General features: G+C 38.3%; 2 protein-coding genes across 2 annotated transcripts; one reads left to right on the top strand and one right to left on the bottom strand.

Moving 5' to 3' along the window:
- Positions 1 to 2,250, top strand: LOC148853908 (transcription factor WER-like). The gene is made up of 3 exons (XM_088982770.1): positions 1 to 626; positions 815 to 944; positions 1,613 to 2,250. Exons 1-3 carry the CDS (start codon positions 509 to 511, stop codon positions 2,031 to 2,033), a joined length of 669 nt encoding a protein of 222 aa, XP_088838896.1. The 5' UTR covers positions 1 to 508; the 3' UTR covers positions 2,034 to 2,250.
- A 3,398-nt stretch (positions 2,251 to 5,648) lies between these two features.
- LOC148853907 (carbonic anhydrase 2-like) lies at positions 5,649 to 11,912 on the bottom strand. The gene is made up of 9 exons (XM_088983633.1): positions 11,829 to 11,912; positions 10,850 to 10,911; positions 10,461 to 10,604; positions 10,258 to 10,273; positions 9,123 to 9,272; positions 8,947 to 9,000; positions 7,748 to 7,833; positions 6,697 to 6,802; positions 5,649 to 6,010 (listed from the first exon to the last, which is right to left on the bottom strand). Exons 2-9 carry the CDS (start codon positions 10,900 to 10,902, stop codon positions 5,846 to 5,848), a joined length of 774 nt encoding a protein of 257 aa, XP_088839759.1. The 5' UTR covers positions 10,903 to 10,911; positions 11,829 to 11,912; the 3' UTR covers positions 5,649 to 5,845.
- Positions 11,913 to 12,632: the final 720 nt, after the last annotated feature.

Below are 12,632 nucleotides of genomic sequence, written 5' to 3'. Positions count from 1 at the left end.
GGCTGAGGGAGGACGAAGGAGAGTGAGGGCTCAGGAGTTAAATCAGCCCCCCACAAGATAGTTTCCCACAACTTTTACAGCACATCCCTGCCGTGTATTGAGAATATTTCTGATGATTTTCATCATTTCTGTTACTTATCATCGGGAGATGTTTCCAATACATCGGCGGGATGTGTTGTGGGACGTCGTGGGGCACTATCTTGTGGGGGGCAGATTTGAACTCAGGGCTCAGACCAATTAATTGAGATGTTTGGCTATCAAACAAAGCTGAGCTTGCATGGATTGACAGCATTCAGGTACTGCGCTATTATCACTAGAGCAGAGAAGATTTGTGAAGAAATTCAGCTGCACCACACACACACACGATCAACAGTGAAATGGTTCCAAGAATAATGCTCCCCTTTGCTACGCTACGCCTATAAAATTACAAACAAAGATTCCAAACTCAAACTTTAAGCCCTCTCTCTCTCTCTCTCTGGGTCTCTGTGTGTGTGTGCTCGCTGTGCAAATGGAAGAAAAGAATCACTACAAGAGGGGTTTCTGGACAGTGGAAGAAGACAAGATTCTCATGGACTACATCCGAGTGCACGGGAAAGGGAAGTGGAATCGCATCGCTAAGGTGACAGGTAATTTACAGGATTCTTCTTCTTCTTCTTCTTCTTCTTCTTCTTCTTCTTCTTCTTCTTCTTCTCCTCCTCCTCCTCCTCCTCCTCCTCCTCCTCCTCCTCCTTCTTAGGATTTGCAAATGTATTAATAGGGTTATCAAGCTTTTAGTAGAGATGATAGTTTGGTTGTTTTGCCAATGTATTAACAGATTTAAGGAGGTGTGGGAAGAGCTGCAGGTTAAGGTGGATGAATTATCTAAGCCCCACCGTGAAGAGAGGCGAATTTTCAGAGGAAGAAGATGATCTTATCATTAGGCTCCATAATCTCCTTGGCAACAGGTCTTTTCTCTTTCAGCTTTCCTGTTTTAATCCTATTGACAATTATTGTTTCAGATTCGTCACAGTTTTATCTTACATTTCTTATGCTATTAGATCTAGCTTTACTATTTGCTACTTTAGAAAATTAATTAATTGTATATGGGTATTATATACATAATTATATATATATATATATATATATATATATCCTAGATTTTTTTGTCCATTTTCCTTTTGTTGTGTTGCTACTTTTTCCAATGTTCTCTTTCAGCACTTATCATTTTTAGTTTGATATTGTGAATAATGATAGTGCTAATAGTAAGAAGTAGTACTATGAGAAACAACTAGAACCAGCAGCAGAAGCTTGTGGACATGGCTTATCCAAGTAGAACTTGTAAAGACCCAGCAGGAACGTCCAACCACTTTGGTGGGTTCTTGTTTAGTTTCTGGACACGACTTGCTTAAGTGCTGAATTAGTCCTAATCATCAGTTTAGCTAGGACCAAAATTTGCGCACAACCATCTTATTAGCTCTTCTAGTTCTAGTTCTAGCTAGGACAAGTATGGCGTAATAGTGGCAGACATGGGTCTGCAGCATCAGTAATTGTTGTCGTTGCTGTTGTTGTAACCCCTGTCATCACGGCAGTGGAACTACGCTATAGCACTAAAATTCGGTGCTTTCTTGTGTAGGTGGTCTCTAATCGCTGGCCGAGTGCCAGGCCGAACTGACAATCAAGTGAAGAACCACTGGAACACTCATTTGAGCAAGAAGCTCGGGATAAGAAAGGAAAAGGGTAAACCTGGTGTCTCTTCGTCTCTATCAAGCTCTAAAAAACTCAATCGAGTAAAGGAAGTTCTCAAGCTCCCCACTGATTCGAATTCTGATCTTTCAACTACTTGTGATAGCAACAGTACTAAGCCCGTCCAACCCAAACTGATGAAGGCAAGCTTTCAGAACACTGTTGAAGCGTTAAACAAACAAGATCCGGCCGTTGGTGAATGTTTTGAGGGTTCTTTTTGGCCTTTCACTGATGATTTAAATTCAAATTCCCCTACCTTGACAGAGCTTCTTGATGGATATTCCTTTGATGCGGCCTGGCATACCTTGTAACCTCTCTCTCTTTCTCTCTCTCTCTTTCTCTCTCTCTCTTTCTCTCTCTCAGAGAGCAAGAAATAGAAAAGTAAAATACTCCTTTGCTGTGATCAGTTTTAGCCGCCTCTAAAAGTACTTTTCATCTCTGAATAAGAGATGCACCCAACCACTTATTTTACTAGATAAACAATGTTTTGAATTGAAGTGAATGTAAATGAAGTTGGAGTGCTGTCTACTGGATTGGTTTTCGAATACAAAGGTGGTACAAATGGTCTATAATCTACACAAATTTGCTCGCCCAAGAATCAATTGGCTTGAGTGCAACAATACCGTACAGTCGCTGTCCCAAGTTCTTCAACAAAGCTTAAAGCGAAAAGTTATAAATATTTAGGCTTGCACAAGGACCACCCAAACCCAAAACAAGGGACAAGTTCTACCATTGCTGATCTCTAATGCACATTAATTTCAACAACTTTTCTACTTAATTAAACCATGCCATAAATATTTAGGCTACACAGTGTGGGACTCAATGATAAACTCTATGCCGAATCTCTCCTCTTTCCATGTTCCACTCCCTGAAACAACAGAGAAAGATTATTAAATGATACCTTGGGAATCCTATTATTTGTTAATTAAGCATTCTATATATATTCTTTAGAGTTCACTTTTCAAACTGTTTCCAACAAAGATGAATCGTTGCTGGTTCAACCAAAAGAAAGTTAAAAAAAAAAAAAAGAACTTCAAACCCGGAAGAAATTGTGCGTGACTTGAGCTTAATTTGACTGTCATAAAATTAATGCATGGGTGGAATATAATGGAAAGGAAAATCGGTTCGAGTCCAAACTTTGGACCCGGTGAGGCGGTGACAAGCTTTTCTCTATTAAATCAGCCCTTGCGGAAAAGCAGTAGTCTGTCCGTTCTCCTATTCCTATACATCATTGAACGCTTGGGTCTTGGCCTACTCGCTTTCTGATTCTGGGTACTTCTCTTTCCTTTTTCTGGGTAGTGGGGAGTACGATCTCATCCTCTCTCAAAAGCGTGGACTTTGGCCGAGGTTCCTTCATGGCCATCAATAATATAACGAGTCATTGTCGTAGCAAAATTCAGCGTGGACTTTGGCCGAGGTTCCTTCAACTTTTAATGGCCATCAATAATATAACGAGTCATAGTCGTAGCAAAATCCAGCGTGGACCTTGGACTAGGTTCCTTCAACTTTTAATGGCCATCAATAATATAACGAGTCATAGTCGTAGCAAAATCCAGCTTGGACTTTGGCCGTGTTTTATTGGGCATGCAGTGGCAAGATCATGCTGCATTTCGTCGGTTGCAGCAGATGCTCCTCCGGATTGAGCAGCTCGCTCCTTCCTTAAAACCTTTATATCATGCTAGAGTTCAAATCAGCCCCCCACAATATTGCCCCCCACAAAGTCCCACAGCACATCTCCGCCGTGTATTGGAAATATTTCCCGATAATGACATCATCATTTTTGATATCATTAGGAGATGTTTTTAATACACGGTTGGGATGTGCTGTGGGACATTGTGGGGGGCAATCTTGTGGGTGGCTGATTTGTTCCCATCGTGCTATAGTATGAATTGGGATCTCTTCCTTACAAAACACCGAGTTGGGATCTCCTACCAACAAAATACATTCCAACACCCTACCAATTTGATTAGATGCCACACACCTCATTCTGAAACTGGGGCCCACCATAAAAGTGGGACCCATCATACATGAGGTGTGATAGAGTGTTGGAACATAGGTGAAGTTTGGCATCAATGATGATTTCTTGAAAATCACTGCCATGTTGGAGCCATGTCCTTAGATGAATGGCATTGAAATTTCTATTTGGTTGGCTGATTTTGATGATTTTCAGAAAATCAACAAAAAATTGATTATTGAAATCAGCCATTTTTAGGGATCACTTTTTTTTTTCTTTGATGATTTCTTGATTTCTAGCTGATTTTTTGAGGATGACATAACATTGAATAATAACTCTAATGCAAAAATAATTGAACCTTGAAAAAACAGTACCGAACAGACTCAAGGTCGATCTCTCAAAAATTGACTTACATGGTATAAATGATACCAAACGACAATTTTTGATAATTTTTCAAAAATCACTGATTCTAGAAATCACCAATTTTTGGATAATCGGCAAGGAGGAATCATCATTGATGCCAAACATCACCTTTGTTGACAAGTGATCTACGAGTGCCCGAGAACAAGTGAAGCAAGTAAGAAGCTATTCATGTAGCTAAATAATTTCTAGGCTGTAAGAAGATTCAAAATTAACTAACTGAACTTGGAAGCCAAACCATATGGCCCTCATTGTTGGTATGTAAAGAAACGATGTTGCAAGTATTCTACACCACATGCCGAGCAATTAGTTCACTGAGGGGTAAAGACACATCGGGTTTATAAGTAGTTATATTGGGCTTCAAATTTAAGAAGCCTTGTGAACAAGGTAGGCTTGGGCCATTCCACCAGGGAGCCTCAAATGGGAGAATGCCACTTCACCGAGAATAAGAGTGGAATTCCAATTCCACCCAATTAAACAGTTAGAAACGAAAAGACTCATTCTAATTCAGATTCCAGGCCCTTATTCCTACGAACCAAACGGGCCCTAGGTTCTGAAATGTAGTCTCAATATAGGTGCTGTAATGCCACATGCTTGGTACTCGGTTTGTCATATGATGTATCTCTTTTTCTTTGCGTGAAACATCAGTAGTAGGATTTTTCTAATTAAGTTCAACAGTCGATAGTTGTCCCTCCCAACCACTGATCAATGGCAAATGGCCTCCTACATTCAGCAGTCAAGTATTTATTTGGGTGAAATTCCAGCAGTCAAGTTAGTTCAGATCTCCCACGTACTTTGGGAAAAGTGGCATACACAGATGAAAAGTGGCTGAACTGAATGACTTGTTGTTTTGTGTTTTAGCAAATAAGTGATTGAGTAGGTTCTCAATTCCTTGATGATGGATGAATTGCATATTGCGTTGATAACTGTATCTCAAAAGACAATGCAATCAATACAACCTACAAAATGATTCATGGCTTCATGCCTTCATCATTAATTCTTTTGTATAAATAAATCTTATTCCTAGTAAGTTAAGGATTGTGATTTAATAACAACCCCGTCAACACAAGGTCCACTATGAATGTTAGGTTCTAACTTCTAAGTATATCCGATCGCCCCTGTTCTAGCATGGTCCAATGGCATATCGGACTTTCTTGACAAGAGACGATGTCCTCCGAATATACCACCTGAAAAATTTTGGGCCCAATTGAAGATTTGCCCAGCATCCAAAAAGTATGTAAGCCTGTTTACATGAATTGTTAAGTGATGCATGATGTATAGAATTCGAAGAGGGATATCTACAGCCTGATGTTTTAGGTCAATTGTTCTAATTTGCCACGTTTGCGACTCCTTTCATCACATCAGATAGATGAGTTTTCCTTCCAAGGATGTTTTTGTGAAATGGAACATCTGGGTAGTGCAGCTCATGCACCATAGATTTTTGCTGAACACAGAAGTTATTCCAAGGAAGAATTGGCGACCAAAATGCACATCCGCTCAACGAGGTATCTTCCTTGGAGTTGTTTAGACGTTCTCAAACAAGAGCAGGAAATGAAAAGGGCACCTCGATTTCTTTTATACAAAACTTCTTAATGAATACAGGAATTCAAGGAGTCGCGCTTTGTTTAAATTTTATTACCTTTGTAAATTTTATTATCGCGCAACGAAGCTCAATACATATTGCACTAAAGAGGCTGAAAGAGACATGTGCTGGATCGCTGATGTGCTAACTTGGTGGGTGTTCATACTTCATACTGAGAGAGAAGGTGTGAGACTGAAGTTAAGCCCCCAAAGCTCAAAAGATCCATTGACAAAATCATAGAATCCTCCCTTCAGCGCTAAGGTTTTCTTCATTAATCCATCTCTCACGAACGGATAGGTTAGTAGGTTCTTCAGGGATATATTCACCGCTTCCTGTAGCATTTTCAGTCCAAATAAAAGCATTAACATTACAAATCAGATTAACATTCACAGTCCCATTTGTACACTAGAACCCGATCCGTGCAATTAGGGCTTACGCAAGAAATTTAAACAACCAACAGTACTATTAGTCTATACAAAGCCTCCTTTGTGGACATAAATCATAAATGAAGTGGCTGAATGACACATTGTATTCTACTGCTATTTCACCCAGGAAAAATAAAAACAAAACAATAAGTTCATTTAAGCTACTTGAGCTGTTGCCAAACGACCCATTAAACTACTTAATGCTTAGTTAAGGGATTTAAATGACGTAGGTAGGAGAAATTGATCTGGCCAGTATCATAACTTAGGACGAGATGATATATAGGGTTTAAAGGGGCAAAAGTATACAGATGATTCTGAAGGTGTCAACTGGCTCAGCTTGTAAGGTCTTTTGGTGTTGATCAATTATGATTTATATAATTGACCAAATTTGAATATTTCTTGAATTCATTTGGGTCAATCTGAATTTGATTCAATCAGTCAAATGTCCAAATTTGACCAACTATGATATTTGAATTATCTAAGTTCTATTTAATTATCATTGTATTTCACACATTTTTTTTGGCACTATGAAAACCCTTAAGTAACAGAAATAAACAAAAAAAAAAAAAGAGAGAGAGAAAGGCAGGTATTACCTTTTCGCATTCAGTGCATTGCTCCTGGAAAGACAAACTGTTGTTGTCAGACTTCACCTTCTTCCTGGCGGCCAAACAGATTTTCACCCAGTCTTCTATGAAGTCACTGCAAATCCCAACAAAACAAACAATAGTTCATATGTCCTCCCTTCATTTATCTAACTTATTATCTAGAAATGCTGTTTTATTTTAGGTTCTTATTCTGATAACAAAAAGATATGACCTGAAAAACTAGTAAACAATTAAGGCCCCATTTGGTTTGTAGGAATAGGGTCTCGAATCAAAATCAAAATAAATTATTCTAATTCCAATTATTTGATTGAGCGGAATCAGAATCCCATTTTTATTTCTTGTAGAATGACAGTTCCTATTTGAGGGAATAGACATTCCTTCTCATAAAATTACATTCTTGTTAATTTCAATTCTCATTCTCATTCCTATCTGAACTAAACAGAAGAATAAATCATTTTAATTTTGATTATAAAAGATTTTAATTCCAACTATGAACTAAATTGACCCTAAAAGATATTATAAAAACGATAACTAATGTGATATTTATCAAAATTCATGACAATGTTTTGATTAGTCAAAGCTATTCCACTACGATGTCTTTCCTGCAGATAACTCCCGCTAATTTCAAGGAGATAGGATACATGAAAAATATGCGTATAGTTTTAGAGCAAAAAAATTATAGGTAACTTATGATGTTTATTCTGTTTATAATACGCATGAAAAGTGTAACCAAAACCAAGTGACCAAGATGCATTGTCATCCCCCATCTTTGATGGAAAAGGCGCTTTGATACCACTAGCATCTGAATAAAACGAGACAGCTTTTAAAACAAGTGTCAGCTGAAACATTATTACAAAATGTTGACCCTCAAAAAAAGTAGGTTACATTGTTAAAGGATAAAATATATTATTTAAATTCGGATAAAATCATACTTACGGGAGAAGAGAGGGAACCCCAAAAGATGAAAAGGTTGCCGTCAGAAAAAAAAATTAAAAAAAAAAAAAGAAGAAAAGGGTAAAAGATAAGGAGGAGGACTTACGTGGAGGTGGAGCCATCGTCGGGAATAGACATGAGCCCCTTTATCCCACCACAACAGCTATGCCCAATCACCACGATATACTGCACCTGTGCATTATCTCATTTATAAAAAAAAAAAGTGTCAGTCTTTTCTTGTGTCATTTAGATGCTCTCCTTTTCCTCTTCTGTGTGAGAATCATTCGTGCCGGGTTGAGGAGGCCCCATCACAGATTCAAAATTTTTCAGAATGAACAGAATGGTGCATGATATTAATTATTTCTTTGATTGCATTTAATTTGGGGTCCGTTTGATTCGCAGTTGGAATCTGAATCAAAACCCTTTCGAATGGGAATAGGAATGATCTATTCCCATAATCTTGTTTGGCTAAGACAAAAATGGAATGAAGATTAGAATCAACAAAAGGGCCAAGTAATGGAAATTGGATTTCATCCTTAAGAAAGGGGCAGGGAATGATAATTCCATGAAATAGAGGAATGTCATTCCAGAATAGAATTCCGATTTTACCCAATCAAATAATTCGAATCGGAATAGCCTGATTTGGAATCTCTATTCTTTCAAACCAAACGGGACCTTGGCTCCAATTTCATTTGCACGGATGTTGTAAACACGTATGAGTGCAAAATGGTTGAGCGTAAATTTTAGTTTATTTCTATTTAGATTTGACTTTATCTACAAAAAATTGAGAGAGAAATAAAATAGAAAATAAAATGACGTTAGGAGGAAACATACAAAAAAAAATGAAATGAAGTTAGAGGATTATCTAATAAGGTAGGATGTAAGATGATTTGATCCCCACTTTATGAAAAAAAAAAAACCGAGAAAACAGATCTTTTCGTACTTATATTATTGCTAAGGGTATTAACAAATGGAAGAACATGTGCTCTTCCACAGTTAGGTGGACATATCACATGTGATATGGAGTGTAGGTATATACAAGTCATAGAAAAGAAAGCTCGGTGGGTGGCTTAGCATTCTTCAACCAGTATTTCATGTTTCCTCCACCACTCCAGCTGCTTTGGTCTTTGGTGCGGTAGGGAATCAAACGTAATAAAAAAAAAAAAAAAAAGTAATAAAAGGTGTGTGGAGATGAGTAAAATAAGAGCTTGGAAGGAAAGAAGCAACAAAGAATTGATAAATTATCAAAAAAATAAACTAAAGGATAGATAAAGAACAGGTAATTAAGTTCAATAAGTAATTTACCTTGAGATGCAGTACGGCATATTCGATGGCCGCCCCAACTCCGGGGTATTTATTCTGTACAAGGACCAACCCAATCAAGTCTTCGTTAGAAACTAAACAAATAAGCAAAACAAAACGGTGATTAAAGAGGTTAATTAGAAAGAAGAGATGTGGGGGGATATCATGTGGATGGGAACCTGATCATATGGTGGGACCATGTTGGCGATGTTACGGACCATAAAGGCCTCCCCCGGTTGGAAATTCAGGATGTGCGACGGGCACACTCTGGAGTCGGAGCACGCAAACACCATAAACTGCATCCCGTTTACCCAAACCACTTCGTCAAAGTTATATCGATCCAAATAATAATTCAAAAAAAAGGCGAAGAATATTTTCATAGCATATGAAAATCCATTTAGACCACACGTATGAAAGTCACCTTATAACCCCACGTCGCACCTGATTAAACGAGAGATTCATAGATTTTATTAAAATTTTCCTATGCCATGATTCTTTGAATTCACTTGTTAGTATAACTTCAAAAAAAAATCCGTCCTCACACCGTTATTACCGCCTTTGCAGTTGTGAAAGATATTCACAATACACGGCTGTAAAGTATGTGTACGGATTTTGAGGACAAATTCCAAAATCGTGAGTACCTCTACATGGTTAATATAACCTTTGACCAAACTCACTTGGTATAATAAATTTATAATATAATATAGGATTTAAATTTATTTGAGACAAATGTATGGTGAACATTCATGCAACTGTACTTATTTTGACAAATCTGAAATCTCTATTCAATGGTCAAGCGTGCCGAGTTACACGCGAATCCTGAAGAGTTCGGATCTATTTCCCACATGATACTACTACAGCCGCACATTAGCAACATCGATGCTTTTGATGCACGGCTGTAGTGTATTGTGGGTAAGTATGGGTAGCTTGACAGTGGGCAGCAGATCCAACAAACTCAATCCCTGAAACATATTACATGTATTGTTTGTTTGGTTAATACTTAATGGCCAAATTCATGGCGGTTGGAACTTGGGACTGCCAGGACTTAAATCTAAAGCATGATAGACTTAAATCTAAAACATTGATCAGCATCAGCCATTCAGCCTCGTATTTTCTCTTTATGGCTACAAAAATCACAGCTCACACACTCCCATGTGAAGCTGAGTTGGTTTAGAATCAATCATATATTAATTTATATGAGATGAGATGAGATGAGATAATTCCACAACAAAGGGAAACCCATCAGGCTTTAGATCTGACTTCTGAGCTAGTGGGGTCATAGCTCATAGGGCAGCCGAGAGAGCGCATGGGAATCATTCGAAGGTTTTTGCTTTCCTATTCTGCTATAAAGTACTGTGTGTGACTGTGTGTAAAGGGTAAAGAGCGTATCATTTTTAAAGTCAGAAGTACTTAAGTACATATACCACTAGAAAGTAGAAAGTAGAAACTGGGCTGAGTGGCTTTATAAAAAAGGTAGCAACTACTAACTATAGGTCCAACTCTAAATCCAAACTTACTCAAATTTCTCTGTCTTGAAGTAACTGAAGCCTTGTTTCATCCTCTCCACCGGGCACACACTTCCATCGGCCACCAACCCTCTTAACTCCGCCGTTATCTCCTCTATCTTTGCCTTCGCGACCGCTTCCAGCTCTCCCTTCTCACTGCATCCAAACACACACTATTCAATTTTTCATGACTCCCGCGTGCCACAGCCACAGCACATTGATCGTCTTCGTCCTAAATGGCAATTACATGGTTTTGGGTCATCCATGATCCACGGTCCGCCATCCAGACCGGTGGAAAGTAGAAATGCGGAGGAAATATTGACTTTTTTGGGGTAGAAATTAGAAAAAGGAGATGTTGAATTATGATAACACGATGACGGAGAGAAATTGCAAGAATATACCTCAGAAGCTGCTTCAGTCCTGCAATGGCTTCCTCGATTGAATCGTTCGCCATATCTTCTCTCTGCAATATATTGTCGATCGAATATTAGCGAAGGAAGCTCCCAAAACAGAGCAGCTGGATGAACCGATGAAGGAAATAATAAAATATAGAACAGTAAACTTTCTAAAAATGCGACTTCCAAGCTTAAAGTTCTTTAAAAGGTGAAAAAGAATGAAAAGAGGAATTTTGGTTTGTATCAGATCGAAATCGCCCTTGATAAATCAAGATACCTACATTGATCATAGATCGGCAAAGGTCAATAAGTTCTTAATATCCTTCAAAGTGAAGAAGAATTTCTATCGAAATGCTTAATAGAGGATCTCAGATGTCGTCTGAGATATCTAGGAGAGGGGGAAAAAGAAGGAAAGAAAAAAATGAAAAACGCGATCGCAAACTCATAACTTAACAATCGATATGGCATTGAACAGCACGAAATGGCGGAACAGAATTCGTGTAACCGAGCTGAGAATGATGATATGACGATCACAAACTCCAAAGGGGATACGAGATGAAGTCAACAGATTATGCCCCTGTAAGTAGTTCGTCAAAAATCCCGGAAATAGTTAATTCAGCTTAGACGGTAAGTTTCATCGTATCAAAGTAGCCAAACTTCTCTGAATTTGCTCCAGAAGATGGATAATTCAGCTTCAATAATAAAGAGACTGCAAATTCCATGGGAGGAATAAGGAATTTCCCAGAAAATTAAAAGAAAAAAGCCATAACCGAATAAATTTGAAGAACTAAATAACCGGACCAACATGCGTGAGACCTGAAAACAATAACCCAGAAGAAAACTCTCAATTGATTGATCGATTCCGATCTAAAACGAGAAGACGCAGGGCGGATGGGATATGAAGACCTTAGAAGAGAAAATATGAAAACAGAACCAAGGAGTTATCTTTTGATAGCAGAAATCAAATCTCGAAGTGCAGACAGACCTTATCTGAGGATATTCTCTGCTGAATCGTGGAGGAGAGAATCTGTCACTGAATCACACCTCGCTCCATTTATAGCGTAGACAACGTATTACTAACTATGGTTAGTTTCTTAGTTTAGGATAAACTAACCGTAGTTAAATTAGAGATCCGCAAAAGACGATTGAATATGTTAGATTTTGCAAGTCAAAAAAAATGTAGGGGTAGGGGTGGGGACTGTCTGGTAATTACACAAATGTGGCTCTTTGATCTTGTAATGGGCCAAAAAATTAATCATGAGTGATCATGACGAAAGCGTACGTGATTGATGGCTGAAACGTGGTAACAAAAGGGAAGTGTCGATCAGTTGCTGAATGGTGACGTGGTTATTATACGTTGTACACATAGGATATTATGGCAGCGGAGTCAGCATTTTTATTTCTTTGTTTTTTACGGATAAAATATTGTTCAAGAGAGTAATTAACAAAAAATAATAATTAATTAAATAAATAATTGTTACAACTTACAAACAAACCGGCCCCGAATCCCATCTCCCAAAAAAATTAATAGAATAAGTAACCGTCAGGCAACAGGTGGGCTGATCTGAGGATCCAATGAGCAAGTGCCAAGTTCTAATGGTTTATCCGAAGCCCATAAAGGCATTAAGCCCATTGAAGAATAGAGCTAGCTGTTCTAACCTGAGTAGTAAATGTTTGACAACAGGGCTGGTACGTGTACCCATCTACATGGATTGTCATTCGTCAACGTGAATCCGGTCCAACCGCATGACACACAAGTTCACACTTGACAATCTCTTTGCAACAGTGC

Source organism: Nelumbo lutea, chromosome 4, assembly GCF_056320005.1.
Source record: "Nelumbo lutea isolate HS-2025 chromosome 4, American lotus-T2T, whole genome shotgun sequence".
Classification (NCBI taxonomy): Eukaryota; Viridiplantae; Streptophyta; class Magnoliopsida; order Proteales; family Nelumbonaceae; genus Nelumbo; species Nelumbo lutea.
This window is presented reverse-complemented; position numbering and strand designations above follow the sequence as displayed.